The 26497-nt window shown below is 39.7% G+C and overlaps 1 protein-coding gene across 1 annotated transcript; it reads right to left on the bottom strand.

Moving 5' to 3' along the window:
• Positions 1-7886: 7886 nt before the first annotated feature.
• Positions 7887-24598, bottom strand: lin28b (lin-28 homolog B (C. elegans); the record flags this gene model as incomplete). Its single annotated transcript, XM_083934574.1, has 4 exons — positions 7887-8199; positions 11644-11831; positions 22296-22489; positions 24586-24598. The coding sequence occupies 4 exons, from the start codon at positions 24596-24598 to the stop codon at positions 7887-7889; spliced, it is 708 nt and encodes a 235-aa protein (XP_083790700.1).
• Between the last annotated feature and the right edge of the window lie 1899 nt (positions 24599-26497).

The raw sequence follows: 26497 nt of genomic DNA, 5'->3' as shown, positions 1-26497 counted from the left end.
AAAAATAGTCTTTATGAACAGGCATAGTATAGTGAAGGGCTGCCCAACCATGCTCCTGGAGGGCCACTGTCCTGCATGGTTTAGGTTTCTCCCTTGGGCAGCCCTGGTATAGTGAGTCCAAAAAATTATCAAAAAAAGAGTCATAGTATGTCGAAAAAGTTAAAAAAAGTCAGGAAATAATATCCAAAAACTGCTTAAATCAGTAGCCCTTTTAATGCAATCATGGCATTATTTGTTGAAAAAAAGTCAGGAAGTGTGTTCAAAAAATAAGCCCAAAAAGTCGTAGTATAGTACGTCATAAAAATATCAATAAAAGTCATTTTAGTTTGTCGTAAAGATATTAATAAAAAGTCATAGTATAGTACGTCATAAAAATATCAATAAAAGTCATTTTAGTTTGTCGTAAAAATATTAATAAAAAGTCATAGTATAGTACGTCATAAAAATATCAATAAAAGTCATATTAGTTTGTCGTAAAAATATTAATAAAAAGTCATAGTAAAGTATGTCAGAAAAATGTCCATAAAAAAGACCAGATAGTGTCATTTTCAAGTTTTTTGAAAAAAGACAAAATAAAAAACAAAAAATATATACTACACAATATTTTTACAATATACTGACTTTTTTTTCATATTTTTCAACATTCTATGAGATTTTTTATGATATTTAATGGCATTATAGAATCATTTTTTAATGTTATTTTTATGACATAGGCCTACTATACTATGAATGTATTATTGATCTTTTCATGACATACTTTATGACATATACTTTCCTATACTATGGCTTTTTTCACTTTTTTTAATGACATACTGTAGTATGGCTTTTTCAATTATATTTTTACGGCAAACTATATTATAACTAAAATAATCATTAAATAATCTGCACAGGCAGAACACATGGATTTATATTCCTTAATATGGCTCAAGCTTAAAAAATGCCAGATCCTACACTACCCATAATGCAACTGTAACTCTGCAGCATATGTTTTTAGACCACCTCTTCTTGCTAAACACCCATGTCTTTTACGCTGTAAGCCCTCTGTTCTTAACCCTTTTATATACTTTCTATGTTTGTAACCAAGCTCCTGTTATCACTTACATTATGTTAGTTACTCAGCAGCTCTGTAAGAGCTTTATCAAGTCTACTGTATATTCAGTACTACTTCCAATGATTATTAAACTGTTCTTATTGTGTATAATTGATGGAATTCCCCTTTAACTGTGCAACAGTTTTGGTAACAGAAAAAAGTGTGTGCCTAATTGTGTTTGTGTATGAATATTACAATCTAAATTGCATGGAAATAAATAACCAAGGAAACATGAAACCACTTCAATGTCTAGTAGGAAATTATACATACTTTAATGCCAATATAATAGGTTTATTTTCCAATCAAGTAAAACATTTAAGACATATTTAAATCCAATCCAAGATTCACAGAAATAAAAAAGGCAGTACACTTATTGGGGCTAAAATAATGAGTGATATGCAAGAACATTTGTCCCCGTTCAAAAGCAATCAGTGCTTGGCTCTAGACATACTCCAGAGATGGAGAGCACAGACGACTCCCTCTGGCCACGGCGCAGTAAGTAAAAACATACACAAAAATGAGAAATGGGAGGTTATTAGTCAATACAAGGGGGTATCTGCACTTTAAACTGCCATGCTTGGATTTATAGGTCCTTTCGAGGTCTGATGTACATAAACACAACATAATACAGATCCGTTTTATTTAAAAACATTAAAAAAATGATCATCACCAAGAATACATTGTTTCTCCAGTCAAGGCAAAGCACAGAGCAGCTGACAAAGGCAACAAATCTTCTAAACAACCACATGAGGGAGCAGTGAAAGTGGCTGCTGAGGTTTCCCTGTCTTGGATCATGGCATTGTTCATCCTGCCTGTCTCCAGAGGCTTCTGAGACATCGTTAATTCAGGGTTTTTGTCTTCCTCATATAGGCCTAAATGTGAAATGTAAAGGCTGCTAACACAATTTCTCCTTCAAATATATTATAATAGTTATTATTCTAATTTTATTTGGATAAAGGTTTGACAAAAGGTCAATAAAACCCTTAGAAGTGTAACTGCAGTATCTTAAAACTACAGTGCCGTGTATATTAAAGCGAAAGTTGGACATTTTGAGAAATGTCCTTATATTCAACGCCAGCACAAAGACTGAAAGCAGGGGGAAACGGCTAGCCTGGTGCCATCCAAAGGTAAAATAATACAAACAAATCTGCCTTCTAGAACTTCAGCTTATTAATTAAAAAAAGATATGACATTTCCACTCATGAACATGTTTCATTTTCAAACATGTTCATTATAATTAAAGCTTCAGACGTGCTGGCAGGATGAAGCCACGTTAGCTGTTCCCCTCTGCTTCCAGTCTTAGTGCCAAGCTAAGCTACCTGCTGACTGTAGCTGTATATTCAAATGGACAGAAGTGAGTTCAAGCTAGTCATCTTCTAAAAAGCAAGTAGGCAACTGTTTGTTTCCTAAAATTTTGGATTATTTAATTAAAACAAAGCTGTTTTCAACATTTGGAGATACGTGGTTGTCACTGGATAGCAGCGAAACCAACCCGATTTTAAATATACAGTACTTGTGTGTGAATGTCTCCACAGAGTTTGCCCCCCGGGGACAAATAAAGTGTTTTGAATTGAATTGAATTTAATTGAATTGAACACTATCAGTTTATTTTCTGACAGAGTCAAAGTTAAATTTCATTTAAAATCCCAATGACATTTTTAACTCTACGCTAATTACCAAAAATACTGCCTTGATGCAGAGCCTCTCTCAACAGTATGTAATGTCGCTTGCTTCATGGTAAGATAGGGGCAGTAGTTTTTGAAAACTATCTCATGATGTTGTTCAATATCTGTATACATCTTTTAGAGGCCTTCAACAAGCATATTTCCCATAAGCCCCAGACGTTCGCAGGCTAAGCATCAGAAGGAGAGTCCATGAGTGAGTCGAGGGTTTGCTGCTAGCTCAGGTGAGATTTAATCCGCAGAGATTACGGCTAGAAAGTAAAATCGTAGCGTAAGTAACGGTGCTGCCACACTCAAAGTAATCGTTTAACTTTCTTAAAGTCACACAGGTTTCAGTTACTCCGAGCAGCTGCTGTCATGGTTGCCGATTTGTATTACCAGTACGTTTGTCAGAAACCCAAAACAGGCTTCATTTTTACATTTAGGCCAGTGAAAGCAACACTTTGATTGAGATTGCCTTGAGTTACAGAAGCTAGTGGAACAGAGGCTAGCCCAGATGTGAGGTCATGACTCGATTGTGAAGCAAAGCAAACATAAGACCACAAAGCCTGAATTATCCTTTCAACTCTACACATAATCATTTAATGAAATAAAAGATTAAAACAAAGAATTTTAAAAAGTGAATCTGAGTGATTTATCCATTTCTCAATAAATATCACAATCTTGGTTTATATGGGGTCATATGGGTGATATAATCTCTATTGCCTTTGAAAACTGCATTATGCCACATAGCAAGTGTATCCCTCATGTCACCATTGGTGCATTGACTCTCAGATTGGTGCAAGTTCCAAATGAAGAAGCCACAGCGTTTCATTGTCTGTTATTTGTTTTTCGCTGAGATACAACTGGTACATTCAGGTTCATCAACATTTGGTCTCAAGTAAAACCCTATGCAACATTTCTGAAGACTGCATGGATGAGACCCTTTGCTTGCGTTGTCTCATGTCTGTGTGATTAGAAACTTCAGACAATCAGAAAAATATTAATAACATGATTCTACCAATTTGTTATCCTACAAGCAGCCGTGACAAACCTCCATGATAACCGTTTTTTATTACTGGATTATTTTCTTGTATGAGAGGTTCTCTTGGCTGTGTCGAATACTGAACATGACAATAAATGAGATCAATCAGTAGTTACATCGATTGGAAGAAAATATAAAGCTACTAACAACAATATCACTATATTTTACTGTGTTCATGTATTTTGTTCATAAATGGCATAAACAGGTGTTCAGTTCAATATGTAGGCCCACTGCAACATAGTGAGTGTGAACTGTAATACTGCAGCAATATGCAAAATCAATCTTTGATCTCGTGATTAGTTTTGTTTTTTTAAAAGTACTTTTAACAATCATCTTCATAAAAACAATTATGACGTCTATGCAATGTCACCATAAGTACAAAATCTACTGATTTCACGTTAACTGTTAACAATGCCGCTCTAAACCACAAATGTAGTTTGCATCAAGAAGGGGGCATCTCCAAAAACCACACAACTTCTGATTATCTGAGGCTGTAAAAATGGCTGACAGGCCATTACCATTGAGCCCAAAAACATGGAAAATATCTATTTGGTAATAGGGTCAGACAAACAAAACATAGAGATAGGCACTCCTTGTGCGAAGTACAATCCTATTTGTTTCCACTTAAGCCCATCACATGAAGAGGTTACAAATACAGTTATGATAAAATAATTACAAACAAAAAACAAAAATGTGTTCACACAGAAATGTTAAATATTTCATATTTAAAGTCATAATCCGTAAGATTTGCGATACCTTGTTTCTAGCGGCATGTTCTTTCAGAGCCCTCCAATCTTGTCACGTTCATGGTCGCTAAGTGTGTTGACCTTTTTTTGCGGTTTTGTAAACTTTGACACACATTCACCCTTCTACTTTTGGTTCGTCCACTATATGTTACTCTCTTAAATCCATACACACGTTCCTATTACACTTCTGTCCTTACTTCAAGCCTGACTCAGAAGTTGGAAGTTCCAGATTTCTGATTACAAGTGAACGCAGCATAACAACAGTGAAGAGCTCCACCGGCAGACCAACCAGCGTCACTAACGCGGCGGTGTATTTGCATTTAGAGAGGGAATGTCGCCACAGACACTCAGATTGTAATACTCGGCAAAGAGACAACAAGTGCTTTCATTAGTGGGTCAAATGATCAATCACCATTGTTTTAACTCACTCTTTGATAGATAGTGATTTAAAAGGCAAATAAGTAGATGAAAATCTTACGGATTATATCTTTAACACGCCTAGCTAGCACAAGTAACTGAGGTAAACTTACTGGCTGTCGGCAGCTAAGTGATGAGTTCATCCTGACAGTACGACACAGACCTGGCAGATTAACTTCACCCTGCATGTGTGAGACAAACACGCCCATTCTGTGTGGAAAAAACTTTTAAAAGGGCTTTGATTGTAAGATATTTGGAATCACAAGTGACAAGCCATTTCAGGGCTGATACATTGAAAATGCGGTGTGACTCTAGTGCGACAAATGGCAATTTAATAAACAAACAACTGCATGGAGGAGGTAGAGGGGGTCTTGGAGGAGGTAATGAGTTTGTGGAGGAACAGCGCATATGAGGTAGGCTTTTGCTGTAAACAAAAAAAAAAGTTTAGCAGTAAAAGAAAAAGTAACTTGTCAAATCTGGGAAGAAAGACCAGGGAGTCTGTGGCAACACTAGGGAACTTCTCACACAACACCTCAGTACAATAGAGACCTATAGTTAATCAAAGCTCATCAAAAAATATACAAAACAAAAAGAAATGCACAACTATGTATAACTCAAGAGGTAGTTGCTAATATCAGTACATGAATCGGTTACATATGTCTCTTCACCATTGCTTAACAGAGTTTGTTGAGTCAGTCAGTGGATGATTCCCAAAAGAATAAAATACACTTTTTTGGTTAATTCCCTGAGAACAGTTCATCATCCTGAGAGGAATTGTGTGTAAAAATGTACAAATACATTATACAAAAAGATGTTGTTTCCATAAAGATTTGAGCATGGGCTGTGCTCCTTATGTGGTTTGGTCATTCACTTTTTCTGTCATGCTGCATTGTTGAGTTTTGATTTTTTTTCCTTTTTTTTTTAACGCACACACATTCAAAAAGCTGCACATTAAAAAAAAAAACAATAACCGCAGTGTTGCGTTTTCCGCAATAAGTCCTTCTTACTGAGAAAGAGCAAGGATAGCAAGCAGTTCAGCAAGTCTTAAGTTTAAATGCCTTCAAAAAATAAAGCCAAACTCTTTGGTATAGAAATATACCAAAAAAAAGTTGGTTGTCTAATCAGAGATTTCAAAAACACACAAGCAAGTTTGATATCATCATACAAAGTTATTTGATTTGTCAGAACATTAAGATACAACTCCAAAGTGACCCGGCATGAGCTTTGTGAGGAGTCGACATCAGATAAGCTCGTTTCACATTCAATATGGTCAGAGAAGAGTTGTAAGGTCACAAATAAGTGCCACTAAAGCCATGCTTGGGATTCAAGTTATACCAAAAGCAGCACTCTCACTCTCTCTCTCTCTCTCTTTCTCTCTCGCTCTCTCTATCTAACTTCAGTGAGTCTGAAGCAGCAGTAGTGACGGCCTCTCATCCTAAAGAGGAGTGAGCATTACCCGGCTGGTGCTAACTAACAACTGGTAGGCACAGATGGAAGAGGAAAAGGTGGTTCGATCTTACTGCAACATAGCTGGTCGAGCAAACAGCTTAGCGTTCTGTGACATTCGTTTTTCCGAAGAGGAAGAATTGGTGAGGTATCAAGTAAGTAGAGCAGCTGTGATGACGACACTGTAATGGTCTGCACCTATAATAAAATAAGATGAGTCCTTGTGCTGAGTTAGAGGTGATTGCTGACTGTTTAAACTTATTAAGAAGAAGGCGTGGCGGTCAGTGTGATTTGAAACAGTTCAATAGAGAGCGAGCTACGGATTTTCACAACAACAACATATCCCATGCAATATACAGGGCTATTCACCTATGTCAGAGCTAATTCCTTATATATGCGTTACTTAAAGTTAATAGAATTTCAATTATATCTTGTGACTTTACATATATTAATGACTTATACTATGATTTATAAATTGTAATGTTATTTTCAACTATGCAACAACCAAAACGGAAGTCTAATGATCGATTCATTACCTTGTATCTAAACTATGATCTAACTGGATTACATGAGGTCTTATCTAAGCTGGTCTATCTCTAATAATAAGAAACTGAAATATTAATAATGTTGACTCGCACCTGAAGAAGTTGCCAGTCAGACATTTATGCTTTCTTTCGGCACACACACACACGCGCATACGCACACACGCACACACACACACACACACACACTCGTCTTTCACATGTACGCACATGCTCACTCTGTGACAATCAGTTGGTCCAGTCTATTTCATGTAAGAGAGATATTTGTAGCGTAGAGTGTTTCAAAATTATAGAGAATGTGTTTAGCAGCTCACTGTCTTTTTAAAAATTCCCTCTGGAATCCATAACGTTTCCCCAAAGGTCTTCAAAAACCAAGCCAACAATCCTATGGGTCTGGATTAGAGGGTTTCGAGCTTTTAAGTCTTCTTCTTATCCTTCCTAAAATGAGCTACCGTGTGTGCCTTAAGAATGCAACATGATTCACGGAATGATTACGCCTACAGGATAGAAATCTGTGGCTTTAAAATTGACAACATCTGTAAGAAAAAAAGCATTCAAAATGGCCAACACTTAGGTCCAAGTAGAAAAAAAAAAACAAGATTCATACCACGTTGTTTCACTCTTGAGCTGCACTGATTAAAACAAGAAAAACAGTCATTCCCCGCAGTCACCATTCCAGCGGTGGTTGCCATAGCTGCACAAGATGACTGCAAGTCAGTCACACACATTCATGCAAGTCCGTACCCCGTTGATCGTTGCCATAGCTGCGCTGGTTAGGAAAATAAAAATAAAATTTTAAAAAAGTAAAGAAATCAAGACCTCCCATTTTTTCACAGGTGTGAGGTAGATGAGGGGGGGGGGGGCTTCAGGTATCCTTGATTGAGGGGAGACATGAGGGTTGGAGGTTAGCAGTGAAAAGTTCACCTGTATGGGCTGTCTTCAGGATTTCCTCCACCTCTGGGTTCGGGGGCCGCGGTGTGTGTGTGGCTCCTCTGGAGAGGAGGAGGAGCCCTCCAGGGGTGACGAGCCGGAGCGCTCCTCCTCCTCTGGGGGGCAGAGGTAGGGCCCGGTCCCTGGGCTGAAGGCCGAGGTAGACGCATGTTGGTCCTGAGAGCCTGTGGCAGGCGCCAGCGCCTTGAGGGGACACTGAGCCACCATGTGCGTGATGCTCTGGCAGTAGTGGCATTTCTTTGGCTGGGGGGGCAGGCCACACTCCTTGGCATGGTGATCCAGACCTCCACAGTTATAACAGCTGCAGAGGATGGACGAGACAAGGAGGAAAGAAAAGATACACAGAGTGATTACAAACATCCAAGAGCAACGCAATGTGGAAAACCTCATCACATTAACATTACTTTGTTTCATGGCACACTAAACAGTTTGTAGTTTTAAATCTGAGAACAGGTTTTATCTGAAAAATAAATGACTAACCAAAAAAAAGACAACAACGCTAGAGTGATGATTCACCACTAGATGGCAGTATGACACATGATATTGCTCTGGCTCAAACCTGAGGAACACTCTGCGACATGCCAAACTACACTGTGTTATTAAATTTGACAAGAAGCAATTGGGTGCTGAAAGAGTAACAATTTAACAAAAAAAAGAAAAAAAAGAAGGCAGTGGTGACTGTCAGGATGCCGCCGACTGTTTTGGCAACACATCAAATCAAATGGACAATTTCAGCTCTTTCAGGCGATAGATGCTCGTATTTAACACCCAATGTCACTTTTCAGGTTTCTGTGTCTTTCTTTATGCCAACACTTATCAGGCCACTACGTCTAGAACTGATGACACATCCACTGTTTTGAAATCTTGAAATCACAGTGTGGTGTTTTTAATTGAAGGATGTGGCCAAACAAAGTCTTTACGTATAGCTGTAAGAAGCAGTAGCACATGATCATGAAGCAACGGTTCACTATCAAGGTTTTAACATATATACAGAGAATTAATGAAATGAGCAAGGACACCAGCATGTTTGCATAATTCTGACACATCAAAAGAAAACTAATCATTCCACGGTTTTGGTAAAAAGGCTGTTTCAGTCTCCATTGCTTTTGAACAGGGCCGGAATTATTTCCAGAGAGCATTTAACATCATGGATGGATAGATGGATGCAAGGATGGATGGATGGATGCAAGGATGGATGGATAACTGGATGGATGCAAGGATGGATGGATAACTGGATGGATGGATGGATGGATGGATATGTTCTGTGATGCATTTTTGCAATGCCTCCTAATTACAGTAAAACCTGAGGAATAGATTGTAAATAAGTCAGGTTTAAAGATGCTCACAACCCATATTCATAAAATGACCTACTTTTATATAATGAAGGTTTTAATAGCATAATTCAAATTAACAGTCATATGATCAAACCATAACACATCAAATCCAGTTGTATCAGCAATTATGAATAAATGTGTGAATGTGGAATTTTAAGGTTATATTTTGTATTGATATTAAAAATGAATTCAAGTCGTTCTTTTGTGTCAGCTAATGCCGTGAAAATGTATTAAAAAAACAGCCTTATCTCAGCTAAAATTGGTTCAAAGGCTTTATAATATGTTCATATATATTCAACTCTTTACAGTAAACAACATAGTGACCGAAATACCATTACGTGTTTCTTGGCAATAAGACAATAAGGTGTCACCTCTATAGCCTTTTTAAATCAATTAGGATTAAATATTGTATTCTGTAAAAATATATATATTTTGAAAAGATTATTGTCTTTGATTCCTTGTATTTATTATTATTCATAAATTGCATGACTACTTGATGAAGTATATTGTAGATAAGGGCTGGGTAACATGGCCACAATCTTCTATCCCTATAGTGGTAAGTTCATATCTCGACAATATACAGTATGTCATAGTATATTGTGTTTTTGGTCATTTAATAAATAAATCTATATGAAATAATGACATGGTAAAGCCTTTTTTTGGAAACTACTTTACTAATTTTATTTAGAACTTAAGTGCAAAAACATGCAAGAATAGGAAGGTAACGTCGTCAAAATGATGTAAATATAAATGATATAACTGACCTCTTGACCAGGATAGAAACGATATAGAAAAACATAAATGATAGACATTTATATCGTCATATTGCCTAACCGTATTGTATGTAAAGAAAGAGGATACAAGATAGCTGAAAACATTCGAGGAATAATTGATGATGTTATGCCAGGGAAAAGTGTCATTTTCTTTAGGAAAATATTGTTGCACTTCTTTGAATATTATTTCCACAAAGCCGAACATATAAGCACAATTCTAACATCAAAGACATTAAGACAGCTGAAAACCACAGAGTCCTAGTGTAAAGAATGGTCCACACAATAGCCGGTTGCATAACAGAGTGTCCAGCAGGGGTCAGAGCAGCGAACTGCCACAGGAGCCGCTGGCACTGAGCGTTCTCACAAAGACACAGATGATATCAAAGACATCTACCTGCCACCTCTGAATCCAATACTGCCCTACTGCCACCTTAGTAGAAGGTAGAGACACTTGACCTAACACTGGATCAATTATCCCAAATAAACTGAATTATTCAGTTGTGTAAAACAATCAGGGAGCCTTCTCTCCCAGATACTGTTTCCTCCTTTATAACAAAAGCTTTTCTTTTCACACCTAAAATAAACAGGATGACGTGGTGTTGTTGAAGCAGCTGTGATGAAGCAACATAAAGAGTGGCAGAGCTAGAGTTTCTAATGTAAATGCAGCCTTGTCGTGAAGCCTTGCCACAGCAGCTACAGTAAATACTCGTCTCTACATCGTTCTCTGTCAACAGGAGGACAGGGAAAACAGCCTCTTCTGCTTAAACCGCCAGGCAAGGAGCTCCATATGGCTCCCTCTGACACATTTTAGCAAAGCACCCTTCAGGATTTTACTGAGGACAAAACAATTGATTGAGCTAGTGCCGCATTGAGATGCATATAAGCCCAATCCATGGCTGTGCTAATGCCGCCTCTAATGAAAAAGCTGGCAAATTGATTTAAAATAGCGGCAAGGAAAAGTGCCCTATTCAGTTCCGTATTATGGTGCACAATAACCATAGCAACAGGCATGTACTCGGGCAGATTGAATAGATTTAATCTATAATCTCAGCCCACTCAGAAATAGCTCGCTGCAGTCAGATGTACATATAACATATGCCTCCTTCTACTATAGGCAGCCCTGCTTTCTGTATGCAAGCTGCCAACGCTCACAGCTTTTGTTAGATGAAGTCGAGACTGGTGCATATGAATCATTACATTCCTGCAGACACAAAATACAATATTGGCATATCACAGACAAATCAGTACCGCCGTATATACTGTACAAAGTTCTTTATTTAAAAGGTCAGCAATTGACTGATACTAAACGTACAGTACCGATGTTTATTAAGGTATTTATTAGATTTGTAGTTATTCTTTATTTTCCCTGGCTTCATTTCTAGTTAACTTTGTAATGCATTATATGTCTAATAATGTTAACAATAATAAAATAATCATAAATATTCTCTGATAAAGTTATTTGTTTCAGAAAACAACTCTTCAAAGTACCTTTGTATAGTCACATGGGTCCACACTGAAAAGGTCTATTTTCATACCAGCTCAAATATTCACCATATCGGCCACCATAAAGGTGATCTGTGAATGTTTCTAAAATCAGTATCAGTCTCAGAAATCCAATATCATATTCATTAAACTCACCGGTCTCCCTTTGGTTTGCGTTTCTGGAGTGGAACCTTTCCTTTGGGTCTCCTTTCGCTGCCTGCGCAGGGTCCCCCGCCAGGTCCAGTCACCCGCAGGGACTCCAGGCCCTTAGAGGACTTCTTATAGGTGAACTCCACCTGCTCACCCTCCTTTAAGCTGCGGAAGCCCTCCATCATCAGTTTGCTCTGTTGGGAGACAAAAGCAATTATCATTTTAACAGGGCTTGCACTTATAGCTCAATGAATTATTTGACAAAAGAAATAAATGCTAATGCCTGCAATACACAGGGGTCTCTATTTAAGTGAAGGAGCTCCCAGGTCGCTACATACACATGTATATGTCGATGAATTGTGTGCGCTTATATGTAGACTATATACTGTATAGGTCCACCATTCAAAGTAATATGTAAAACGTTTATATAAAGTTACTGAAACTCACATGTCCTTGAATAATGTTGAGTGATTTGAATTCAAATCCCTCCAATAAGTCCTTTTCATAGGCTTCATATACACTGTGGTATTTTAACTTGAATAAAACAGTAAGACTGTATGCTTTAGACATAAATGACCTTCAATAAGCAGGTGAAATGTAAAGAGCCTTTGTTTTGACCAGAAAAGGTTGTTTTTTTTAATGAAATAAAGCAATTTAATGGATCCTGGATCGTAATTTTCATCACACTCAGCACTAATGTGTTGCAAGTCCACACCCATCAGAATTTATTTAACGCTTACATATTAAACAGTAGCCTGAGAACATCATCAGCTCCCACATCAACACTTTTCATCTCAAAATAATTGTCACAAAAGATTCCACACTTCTACTCATTGGGGATTTGACTGCGGGGGCTTGCCTGCACTGCTGCATGCAGTAGCACACAGTGTACAAACTATCATTTTTATTGCATTCAAACATGGTGGGTTGACTATATGTGGTTTGCACCAACTGCCATGAGAGTCTGTACACAGAGACACTTATCTCACACTGTGTCCCTGCTTTACTCCCATTATCTACCTTTTGCAGAGGCAACACTTACTACTCCTTCTGCAGGGAGAAAAGACGAGCATGTCTCACCCATGCAATCATTTTCTCTCAGCACATCCACCATCCATCGCATCTACGTTAATCAGCATTATTGATTTAGTTACTACATAACCACCGGACAAGGATTTATGTCTTGTTGATCGCACAGAACGGACGGCCGATAGGCACTGTATTCCTGACCTTCATGAATCGCGGCGAGCCCTGCAGATCTAAGGTAAACACACCCACACGAGCATGCAGTGTGCAGAGCAAACCTACTACCTACTATACATCGAGGCGTATAAATAACACACAGGCTATCTTTAAATTCAGGGATGTGTAGGAGAAAGAGGAAGAGAAAGGAACAAATGATCAGCGGGAATGAAATGTGAAACTATACAGGAAGGAGAAAACATGTGCTCAGCAGCATTTCTTCTATGTTGTCTGTCAGCGACTGCAGTTACAGTAAGATAAAGGTGCTCTATAGATGGTCTGTTGGTAGATATTAATGAATATGTAAGAGGGTGAAAAGGTGGTAATGTATAAAGAAGTGAGATAAGGGAAAGTGGCAAAAGATTTATGAATTAATTACAAACTAAGAATAGTCACTGAGCCCACTGCACTCTGATGGATATCTATCTGATTGCATTGTACTGACTCACAGACTAAAGTGAGATAGGAATAAATTAGGGATAACATAAGAAATTAAAAATACATTAGAAGTCATTTTGTTACATTGTATGCGTCTAAAAATCAAGTTTGTTGAAACAAAATCGGAAAAAAGTCATTTTAAAAACAATTTAATTCTTAAACATAATTTATAACATCAAATGAATGGACTAATACAATAAAATAAATATATATTTTCTTTACTGTATAATAATTCTTATATAATAATTATTATTTGCATCAATTACTATGGCTTTCAAATTTGATGGACAAATATCCCCACCCCATCCTGAACACCATCTCAGTGCAACATTAAAACTCTCAGTCCAACGTAATAATGTGGAATAGGCCAAGACTTCCACATGATGCATGAGAAGCTATTCAGGATATACTGTAAATAGTTTAGGCTCACTGGATATTAAATAAATAGGTTTTACGTTATCTTGAAAGGAATTCATGCAATACCATTTCAAAAACATTATTTTGGACAATTTAGACAACTTAAGAGTTTTCTATACACGCTTTATACCTAACTAACTCAAATGACCAAAATCATTTTAAAAACTACTTTTGATCATTTTTTTAAAGGTTAATACAATTTCTTCGTTCTTCTTTTAATTCATTTGAAAGTATGCATATACCTGGAGTTTTTTTTCCATAACCATTTATCTGGAGTAAAGAGGAGCACATTCTAAATGCACTCCACAGATATCACACAGAATCAATCAAAGCAACCACAAGGATCAAATGGTGATTCAAATGAAGAAAAAATGAAACATGCCTTAATATGAAACTTTGGCGTTTTTGCACACTTTTTATTTCCACAGTGTATAACAAAGGTGCTGAATATAAATAATGAATTCCTTTCTCTCTGGTGTTCTTTCTGATTCTCTCCCTGCAGTCTGAGGGCTTAAGCCTGGGCCGCACTGCTTCTAGTCGATTGCTGATGGAGGACTCGTCCATTTTGGGCATTCAGGTATTGGATTTGGCTTTGAGGAAAGGATGAGGATCAGGGAATGGAAATGAGAATTTGCTCAACAGATATAAGGAGGTGGAATAAAACAGAAGTGATGATGAGGGGAGTCGCAAACTGAGCTTGTGGCTTTATGCAACCAATAAAGATCAATAGAGTTGCCGTGCTGCAAAAACAATGAATTCCAAGATTGGACCGTTTATTAATGTATCAATCAGAACTGCAAGGACATGCATACACCAAACCTGGCTTTCTATTTTATTGGGACAATAAATGATGTCGTGATTACCATCATTAGATCTTTCAAATGACTGAAAGGCACTCCTGGAGCAGAAATCAGGAGAAAGTGAATTGAAAAAAATAGTGCCCATCCCCCACAAAACAAAACAGACTGAATAATGATGAATAATTATCGACTCGTCTCTAGACCGTGTGGCGCACGAGTCCTTCCTGTTCCTCTCCTGTCTTCAGTCCACAGGCAGCTTGTCTCTCCAGGTCAAAGTTGAGTGGTTTGTCTCAGCACCCTACCCCCTCTTCAACCCCGCCAATGCCCACAATGCACCAGTGAGGAAACCACACAACCCCTTTTGTTCTGCAGAAATGCAGGAACACACACACACACACACACACACACACATAATATATAAGACCTAGTATCACACTCATGCCTTTATGTCTCAGGTTCATTTCTGGAGCCTAGGCTTGCAATTGCTCAGTCTCTCCACAATTACGTAATAAAACGCAGCGTGTGTGGGGATTTACATGTGTGTGTGCCTCCGTGCTGGTGTATGCATGTGTCAATCTGTGTGAAAAAAAAACTTCCCAAATCAGAACCTGTAACCCGAGTCCCCTCCTCTTGAGTGACCTGGCGGGTGTCCTGACCCGTTTCAGTTTACGCACAGAGGTCAGGAAAGGGCACGGCCGGGGAGAGGGAACGAGAGAACGTCAGAGAGAGAGAGAGAGAGAAAGAGAGAACACAAAATGGAGGAGTGGCCTGGAGCATGGGGGTGGTGGATGAGGGAGGGAGTTTGGAGGAGGAGGGGGGTGTTCGTGGAAATGCCTCCAGCGCATTCTGTTCAGCTCCAATGGAGGAGCAACTCTTGATCAGTGGCTGGACCTGGGGGGAGCCCAGAAACAAAACCCCCATTTGATCAGGAGCCCCACAGGTCAGTAGCAGAAATCTGGGGGTCAGTGGTATAACCATCCCAGTACCACCCCCTGCCCAACTGGTGGACTACACCAGCTCTCAGAGTTTTAACTCAGAGCCACCAGCCGCTACTGTCATCCTAAAAAGTGAAGAAATTACTTACAAGCTTATGCTTACAAGCTTCCTTATGCGTAATAAATATCCTCCTATAGCTCTGTGTGTCTGTGTGTGTGTGTGTGTGTGTGTGTGTGTGTGTGTGTGTGTGTGTGTGTGTGTGTGTGTGTGTGTGTGTGTGTGTGTGTGTGTGTGTGTGTGTGTGTGTGTGTGTGTGTGTGTGTCAGTGTGTGTGTGTGTGTGTGTGTGTGTGTGTGTGTGTGTGTGTGTGTGTGTGTGTGTGTGTGTGTGTGTGTGTGTGTGTGTGTGTGTGCGTGTGTTTGTGTAGGAAGGAACCAGTGATCAATACGGACTCAACATCCTGGATAGAAATAGCCCTCCTTTTCATCAGCCAGGCCCCTCGTCATCACCAGGCCCAATCAATACAGGAAGCTGTAACGTGAGGGGATGGGGAAGCGGACAGAGGACACCCACCATCCTCCACCAGCATCTCTCCATGGCGACCACCGGCTACGGAATGGCTAATTATGGGATGCTTAAATCATAGGTGGCCCACACAGAGCCACACGCTGGAATCGTGCACGTATTGAGAGGAAAAGGCGTGTGTTAGAATGAGCATGAGGGAGATGGCGGTCACCATGTGATACGATGCCATTAAGTGGCTTTTAACTCACAGGAAATGCTAAGTGGACAAAGCTGGGCCAGATCAGCTCAGATGGACATAACCCAACAGGACGTATATAAACCAAAAGAAGAGGAGAGAGAAAAGGAGCGAGAAAGCTGGAAGAGGAGGCAAAAGAAAGTACAAACAAATCTGCCGATGAAAACCACCAACAGAGCCGCTCTCATGACGCTGACACCCCAGCCCTCCTCAACACGTTGTCATTAGCGGCCCTGACCCTTGAACCCTGCCCAACCCCCATCAAACACTTAAAAGCCTTCATGTTTCCCCTGCCTCAAATTAACAACATCCAACACCCGCGATTATGACTGGGGCAAATATTTGATCTGAGGGAGGAAGCACTCGATCATCTTGCTACATTTATCAGCACACGAGGGGAAATGAACCTCGCTGAGGTGACTGGTGATAAAACACACAGCCTGTTAATAACTGGAGCAATTCAAAACAGAAGCACACTTACAAATCTGTTTTTACACAAATGGTTGTGTTCTTTCAAAGTTCAATATTAACTATTTGAGGAAGTGACACCTTCTCATAGGAAATTATTAATGGCAGGAAATAGAGCTGGAAATTAATACAATCTTAGTCATTAAACTAGAAAGTAATCCAATATGCAAGCTCCTTCGGATATCAGATGGAGATTATTTCATAATTGGGGAGTATATACAGTGCTACCATTCTATGCAGGACATGCATATTTCTAATTTGTGCAAAAGGTCATTGTTGAATATTTTCTTTCGATTACTTGATATAGTATGGACATGTTCTGTGAAATTTGGTTTGTTTTTTACAGGATTAATGCCCAAGTCTCTTTCCTTTATGAATGTTTGTATACGAGCTGAGTTGGTTTGTTCTTAATTTTTAGTGGTGTGATGCTGCCCGCAATAAAAATATCTACAATAAGACATTAGCTGTATTTGTCCTAAATTGTATGAACAATATTACTAAACATTAAATGAAAATCATTATCTAATTCATATTGTTGAAGCTGACTACATTTACTTAGGCAAAACGTTGTTTTTTTCTTCTGTGTATTTTGGCACTCAATTCCACCGTGCATTGGCCCGACACATGTCTAACATCACTGAAGTGGGATGATGCCTATTAGTGGATTTGCTTGCTTATGATGTTGATATTAAGAGGTTAATATGATCAAAGTAGGTATATTTATCTACCTGGCATAGATCTCATTTTTACACCGTATATCATCATCGGAGTGTTCTTCATTTGAGAAAGGTTGCAAAGTTATTTCATCTTTCGCCACCCTTATAAACATAATTTGACTTTGGACGATCTCAATTTCAAACACTGTTTAAGACAAAGGAGATCTCTCAAAAACTAAACTCTAAAAATGATTTTAAAATGTAGTCTTTTTTCTTTCCTTCATTTCTTGACTCTATCTTTAAGAGATGCAATGATTAGTTAGTTCATCAATCAGTCGAACGACAGAAAACTAATCTGCAACTATTCTTTTAATAAATTGTTTCAGTCATTTCTAAAAAGAGAGAATGCCAAATCCTTAGTTACAGCTCCTTAAATGTGAAGATTCTTTTTCATATACCAAAAGTAAACCGACTTTTGGTCGCATTTTTAAAGGGCAATCTGGAATAAGTCATTTTAAAGAAGAAATATTAATTAAAAAAATAACTTGGTAAACGAATGGATAATGGAAATAATCACTAGTTGCAACTCTATTATTTTGTTCCCATACGTGTCTATTAAAAGTAAGGTGTGACTTTCTTATTCTAATAAATGAAATGTGCAGAAAGGGCTTCTTTCAAGAATGAATATGTCCGCATGATTAAAGTCTTAGTGTTGAATGTTTGAAAAGTGATTTTTAATTTTTTTAATTAAATACATAAAAGTGCAAACATAATCTACATGCACCCTCTTTGTATTTCAGGTTAACTACGACTTGTTTTTAGCCCTGCTCTGCTTCCTACTCCGCCACCTTTCCAATTACCAATCATCTCCGCTGAATGTGGCCAGCTCCTCAAAAGGAAGTCACATGACCAGTCTTTCTTCTTCTTTTGCGTTTTTTGATGTGCAAAAGAGAAGGGTGGGTTGGAGGAGGAGGAGGAGGAGGTGGGGGTTTGGGGTGGTGGTGGGCGGATAGTGTGGCTGCAGGAGAGACAAAGCCTGATACTGGCTATCTGGAGGCAGAGATGGGTGGGGCCTGCATGCCAAACGGTGACACGGACCAGAGGTTAATCTCACTAGGGGCCCACTTTAACCTCGCTGCACAAAATACACACACTCTCTCTCGCACGCACGCACGCACGCATGCACGCATACTAAAACCTCAAACATCTTACAACGGTTCACATGTAGACATCAACAACCTGGTGGTTAAAAGCAGAGAGTAAGAACCACACACACACACACACACACACACGGGCTCCAGAAATTGAACACACACTCTGGAGGTTTCAAGAGAATAGCAACAGCAGCAGCAGCAAACTGTTCAACATTTCAAACTGATTACCGACAAAGGGCAAGCAGCCCCCCACCTCACTGCCCCCCCACCCCTCCCTGCTGCCTTTTTGTCTTTAAAGAAATTCCTCTTTTTAAAAGAATGCCCAAGGAGAGAGCACCCCCACCCCCCCATGTCCCAGCAGGAACAGGAACACACACACACTCTCCAGGTAGAGAAAGGGTTGACAAACAGAGATAATGGAATGGCTTTGTGTGTGGAATCACTAAGCAGATAGGTAGAGTGGGTGAAGAAGCTTAATTACTCTATATCTCGCCTCTCACACACACACACACACACACATACACAAACACACACACACCTTCCAAAAGGAAGTGATCAGATAGGAGCCCTTATGAAGAGGCCTCCCAGGAAGAGAACTCGTGGTCGAGCGGGGACCCTCTCGCTGACTCAAACACACACTCTCACCCTCCCTCTCTTACCTCCTGCTCTTTCACTCACGCGTCTTTTTCCAACCTCTCGCTCATGTTTTCCTCCTCGACTACCACTAGCACCCCACCACCACCACCCTCCCCATGCACCACCACCCCTCACCAACATTTATTTTTTTCCCACATCCCTCCTCTTTCCCTCTCCTAGGAAAACTCCTCCTCTCTCTCTCTCTCCCACTCTTTCTCCTGTCCTCATGCTCCCTCTTCTCCACCCATCGCTCTTACCTCCCTCTTTCACTCACTCTCTCTCTCATGCATATAGGGTAAATGTGGTGCAGGATATACATCGACAGTCCACTGTGTTTTTTTACAGGAACTGACGGATAACCTTGTATAATAAATGCAGTAAATATTGCACAACCATTTAGTCAAGCCAAAGTCTCTCTTTCAACAGTTTATATAATAAATAGGTAGCACACTCTTTATGCATGTCACAGATTTCAAATATCTGTATCCTAACAGAAATTGTCCCTTTATTTATTACAAAACAAAGATAACTCCATTATATGTCGGCAACTCAATTAAATCGCCCACTTTTTAATCAAATCAATTTAAACGGTTTTAGTAATTTCTTTAAGAAAAACATTCTGATTCCAGTTTTTTTAAATGAGAATATTTGGTTTATGTACTCCTCTATGACAGTTAACTGAATATCTTTGACTTATGGACAAATCAAGACATTTGAGGACATGAATTTGGGCTTTGGGAAGCACTGACGGTCATTTCTGACATTTTACAGACCAAAAAGCTAATCAATAAAATAATCAACATATTTATCGACAGTGACAAAACCTAACTTTCAGATACTGTAGCAATATATAAAATAATCTGCAGGATTCAAATTGAATGTGCCAACACGTGAACATTCCCTAAACACCTGGAAAGAGCATCAATATGTCAAAATGTTTTCAGTCTGAGAGCCGAAACACTGAGAGGGAAGAACAGTGGGAGGAAATGAGTGAGCGGTTTAATGAGAGTGTATATGCAAATACCGGGGTGTTTTGCATCCAGTATGACAATGTGCTGATGAATGCATACTGTCAGCTCTTTGTGCTGAATGACAGTTGTATTATTGTAAACGCGTTGCTGAAAACACAGAAGGGAAATGCACTATAGTGTAAACATATGATTCATCGTGTGCTAGATAATTCTTCAATAAGAAAAATAGGTTTTAGTGGAAAAATGTGCATTTTTTTTAAAACAACTACATACACACCATTTTAGACAAAATAATTATCCAGAGCAACAAGTGAGAATGCAACCACTGTCAGCTCTACACCTTTAACAAAACAGCTCAATAGACTGCCTGCGTTTGAAAAATGTTCCAGACACATATATGGCAACAGCCTGCCCTTTCCTATAGGTTACACACAGCTCTGACAGACAGTGTTTATTTGACTTCTGCTCAGCTCTTCAGGCGGTTTTCCCAGACTACTACACCTTCCTTCTCTCTCGCTGATCTGCTACGAAAAACATCTCTGACCAGCAAGGAAATGGATATCCAGTCAATGGAGCAACGCTATAAAAGCATCAATCAAAAAACTGATCATGCAAAAAATGCTATATGCACTTCCCTGAGCATCTCCCTCTTTTCAAATATTCCCAACAGTTCTCACATATAAAACCAAAAAAAATGGATCCACATACAAATAAAGGCTGATGAAAAATATTAAGTGTATTATTTGCCATCACCATGGAGACATATTGAACAAAGGTTAACATGTTGCTTTAAAAGAATGTGTTTTTTCTAGCATGAAGTTCACTGCAGAATTTTAATTATTTCATAAAAGACAACAAAAGCTAAATTGTTTTTATTGTCAGAATAAATGGTACGGAAAAAAAAAGCTAACATTTATATTGAACAGAGGATACAATACAGCAACAATAATGTGTCCTTGATCTAAAAAAATTATATAATTAACGAGAGTGAATGCAACAGAAATCATAGAGAAATCAAAGAGAAATGTTGAATGGAGCAGTTTTAATAAATGCATCATTTCATCAATGTACACTTCCCCACTAGTGTACAGCCTTGGCACAGCAAATTGCTGAAAAAAATATTTTTGACCTAACAGAGGTCCCACTTTCTCCTTTTACACTGAATACAACTTTAAAAAAACATCAAAGGGTATTAAAGTCCCAAAAGAATGGTAGAGAAATAAACTAATGTCTTTATGAAACCAGCATTTACATCTCTCAGTATTACTAGTGTGTCTGATAATGAACAGTGGACGTGTTTTTTTACCACTTCATCACTGCTGACATCTGACCCCTAATGTGCCCTCTCTCTTCCCACCAGTTCAGCACAACATCCCATGAGCCCACAATAAAAACACCTCTAGGGGAGGGTGTCACATAAAATGGTGAAAATCCCTCTCCCCATCCTTCTTCCTGGAGTATTTTAAAGCCACATTATAGGGCCGTAAAAAGGAGGAGCTGAAAGAGGGGAGGCTCTTTGTATGCTGCAGAATAAGTCGAAAACAAAGCCTAAAAAAATGAGCTCCATGTACAATAAATCAACAGCAGCCTCATGCGTGCGGTGGCAAACAGGCCAAATGTTTCAAACACATCCGCAAAACAACAGCAAAAGGAGCAAAGCGCCTCCCAGAACAGCATGGGTGCACCGTTTGACATCTTTTTTTTCCTTTAAAAACATGCTTTCCGACATGTTAGCTGGCTGCATATGAAGCCAGCCCCGCTGTCCATTTAGAGCCAAGTGTGAAACTAACCGTGTCATAGCCACACGACGTTTCTTCCCTTCCCTTTACAGTGAGGAGGGAAGCGAGGGAGGGCAGAGCTTAGACACATGTGGCTTTAGGAGGAAACTTAACGTGGGTTGGTTTTTTTTGTTGTTTTTCAAGCCCGTGGACGTGTGATTACACAGTAACACGTTGGGCAATGCAAAACATCCGGATGATACAATGTAAGTGGCGCTCGCAGGAGAAATAAAAGGGGCCCCGCGGGGATCAAGATGGGATTTGAAGTGACAGTGAAATTGTTGGGGAGAAAAGATAATAAAACTAATCAATTATTCAAATCTGTAAAAAAAAAAATAAAAAATAAAAAAATGAGCATCACATCACTACACCGCAGATGTTTTTTTTTGGTTCTTTACTTACTTGGTGGACGAAAACATCCAGAGGGGGGTCGACGGGGCTCCCTTCGCTGCTGGTCATTGAGATAAATCCGAAGCCCATCCGGACGTTGAACCATTTGCAGAAGCCCGATCCCGACAGGACCTGAGGTCGAGTCCGGTCCTCCTGCTGCTCAGCGGACTTGGCGGGGTCTTCTCCGCCACCTTTACCCGGCCCTCCTGAAACACACAGGAAGCAAGTGAGAACATTTGTACACGTTACCCCCGCCGCAGGACGGGTTGCTACTTTCCCTGCGCGCATAAAAGGTTTATACACGTTTAATGGGCTCAAACTTCTTCGAGAAGCGTGGAGGAGTGTGTGTGTGTGTGTGTGTGTGTGTCTGTGTGTGTGTGTGTGTGTGTGTGTTGGGGGGGGGCTCCACTTGAAAACACGGGCTGTGTGAAGTTCAGGGCGGTAGAAACGTCCTCTGCTATTTTCAATCACATAATCGTTCAGGGGGGGGGGGGGGGGTCGCGTGGTGCTGTGATCCCACTCGTGCATCAACGCAAACATCCCCTCAAAAGTTGCCTGTTACTCCCTGACAGATGGGTCGCTTCGGACTCGTGTCACGGGCACGCTCGAGTCTGTTGAACTTGCGTGCGTGGTTTGTCTCGTGCATCTACAGCTCGCTCCAACACCGCTATAGGATCCCCCCCCCCCGCCCCCCCAAAAAAGGGGCAGGTGTACACATGGTTCCTCGAGCTTTACCGTGGTACATATGCGCTCCGACAATATATCTTAACACAGCGGAACACGGTGAGGTATAGGTGCCCGTCGGGGGGCGGTTCAGGTTCGGGTTCTCTGAAGGTTTCGGACAACAATCGCGTTGCACCTTGCCCTCCCGCCGCCTCCCTCCTCGCGCGAGCACACGGGGAGGAAAAAACTAAGAGCAGAAAATAGAAAATAATTGCAGAATAACCTTCGGCCATGTTTCCCCGCGGACCCTCTGCGCCCAAGTTGCAATAGAGAAGCTTCCTCTGCGAAAACGGGCTGCGGTAGTCACCATTAATCCGACATCCTCGATCCCATCGGTCACCAATTGAGCTCGCATGGTACGGCGTGCTTTCTGCCTTTTGATATTTTTGTCATGTCTCTCTTTCTTCCCTTCAATCCCTTTCCTCACACTCGCCACCTCTGCACTGCTCTCTCCCTCTTTCTCTCTGCCTGCCTGCCTCTCCCTCTCTCCCTGTCTCCCTCTAACTCTCTCTCTCTCTCTCTCTCTCTCTCTCCTTCGCTCTCATTCGCTCGTGAGCTGGCTGTGCCCGTTCCCGTAGTGAGAACACGTGACTTTGTCAATTACATGCTTTCTCGCTGCTAATTTCTGCCCTCGCGATTCCACGCAGGGCAAGGGAGGAATCGGACTCGCAACCCCAGAGCACCATACGCTCAAAGTTGTGTGCTTCTAATAAAAAAACAAAAAAAACAATAGCCTCGAACATCCAGGAGATTGTGCCGCGTTATGTTGGTGATAAAGCTGGCTGGTAGCTACACGAGGCTGTTATACTCTGAGATTAGATGGGATTCAATTACATTTTAATGATTCCTTTGGGGGTATTTGGGTACGACATAAGAAAACAGGGGGGGAAATAGGAAAAATGAAGCAAGGAATCACTATAAGTTAAAACGGCCTGTTTAAAAAACATATATTTGCCCATTATCCCATTATATTTTATCATCTGTGCTTCACAGAACTGGAACCAACATTTGATTAGATGTTTCAAAAAATTGGCATATGGCTACATACAGGTGCCGAGCCCATATGGCCGTATAATACACCAGAACTACTTATTGCAGCGGTGAGACATTTGTCAGACATAAACATCACTTCCTACATAAATCATCACATTGCAAACAAAGAACTGCCTTCTGCCCCTGGCTCGACATTTGAAATCTGCCATAAAAGAGTTTCCCTTCCCAACTCACAGCTCATATTTTAGAATTTTTCGTCACAGACTTAGACCACACAATAGCACAATAAACAAACTCATAACAGCAATAAAACATGGAGGCACAAAGCACATCACAATGTTGCTTCGTCCTATTTAACCCCGTACTAACACCTATCTCCAAACTTAGAAAGAATTCTGTTTTCAAAGAATGATTTGAATTAAATAAAAGAAATAACAACCAGACACTACGTATACCTTCATTTTTCTTTAGGCTACCTTAGACCCAAATAACTTCCTAACAATGCAGATTGAATAATAATGCTAATTTTCCATGCTTTGCGTGCACATTGTTTTTGAGCTCATGTTCCTAACATGAGTCCAGTTACCTCCCAGCATCATAGTGGGCACCAGAGGAGAGCTGAACTCACAGCTTTGGAATGTGAGTGGAAAACCCAGAAAAACAAACCTGAAAACTGATGTGTTCAGTTGTCAGTATAGAAAATCCACCCTCGGGCCAATGGACACTTTTCAGAAGCTTTTCCGTGGCACTTAAAGTGATGTACAAAATGATGAATCACTGGTGGACAAGCCTTGTGCTTGACTGTCTTCTGCATTACAGCAGAGCAAAGATACAGCAGATGAGAGCTTGTGAAGTGTAAAGCAGAAAAAAATTGAAATCAGCCAATATAAGTAAAGGTTCAAGTCAAGTTTCATAAAGTACATATTACTTTCTTATTTATTCAACAAATGTCATGAATGTACATAATTCCACCAGTCTAACAAATAAAAGGAATGTGACATAGAAAGTCTATTCCATTAAAGTTCAACTTGCATAAAATCAAGTTTGTTTCACACTCCAATACAAGTCTCAAGTTACAGTTTATGTCCACCAAAATGAGACAAACACTGCACAGAAGAGTAAGTCTAATCATAAGCTGCGGTTACTCAAGGCCACACAGCAGAACCATAACAACAAGCCTGAAAACGCTACGTCCATTGAGAAACTTCCCTTCTTATCTCACATCTACCCTGGTGGGACTTTTTCCGTGGGGGTTATTCCCGGGTATGAGCAAAGAGGAAAAACACGTTGGAGGAATGAAACAACAACAAGCCCATCTCCACCCACCACGGCTAAAGAGCCCACCCTCTGGAATTCACAAGCTTTACCCCTACCCCCAATCCATCCATCCCAGCCCCCGCGCAAAGGCCTGTTTTTGAAGATGCTTGTAGAGGAGGCCTCCGCAGTGGCCATAGAATTACTGTTTGGGTCACAGGGTTGGATACCAGTGTCAGATGTTATCCACTCACTCATATCCTGACAGGACCTTTCTGATTAGGACAAGTCAGTGGAAATCCCCGTAGTGCAGCTCACTGACATGTGTGCAAGCTAATGACAGGGAATAATTTAGATATGGGTGGCTTGGACGTGCCTGTTAGTCAAAGGAAGCAACTGAAATACCAAAACAGATTAGTGGAGATTTAAAGGACACCTTAACTCAATGTGAACACCTTCATACGGCTGAGGAGAATCTTTTTAAAGTGATTTAAAGGGATCTGACTGATGTTAGACGTACGAGGACAGGGAAACGTCCTTATTTAAAGCTTTACTCAAATGTGTTCTTTGTTTTGTATCATGCCACCAACGGGGAATACTGCATTTACCGTTTATTTATCTTTATGCTGCAGGATAAGATTGTTTTCACACTTATTTTACTTTTTCCCTTTTTTTTATTTGTGGAGACTAAAAACAGCGTAAAGTTTTATGGATTTTTTTGCAAAGAGATGTTATTTTTCTTTTCTTTTTTTAATCAGTCTTTGTTTAACTACCTTTTGATTTGCCCTTATGCTGCAGGAAAATATTGTTTTTGAACTTGTGTTAACTTTTCATTTGTTTCTTTTCCACTGCATCTGTGTGTGGAAGAGAATAACCACCTTTCATATAAAGTTTTGCAAACAAAACTAAATAAGAATGCACAAATGAGATGTTTGTCTCATAATCGACAGTCAAAGTTTTCCCACAGTTTTATGTACTTTACAGCCGTCATTCGTTTTATTATAACCACCAAGCAAAAGATATATCTTTGCTATTCTTTTATTTGCCTTTGTGCTGCAGGATAAGATTGTTTTCAAACTTGTTTTAACTTTCCCTCAAGCTTTTCACCACGTTTCTATTTTTCATTTTAGGTTTTGCTTTTGAAAAAAAGTTAGGGCGTTCATATTTACATAACAAAGATGCACTGAAAATACAACTCTTCTTGTTTATTTAGTGGATTATCTAATAATCAGTGCAAATGCCTC

Source organism: Echiichthys vipera (genome assembly GCF_963691815.1).
Source record: "Echiichthys vipera genome assembly, chromosome: 19".
Classification (NCBI taxonomy): domain Eukaryota; kingdom Metazoa; phylum Chordata; class Actinopteri; order Perciformes; family Trachinidae; genus Echiichthys; species Echiichthys vipera.
Note: the sequence above shows the minus strand (reverse complement) of the source record. Positions and strands in the feature narration are given on the sequence as shown.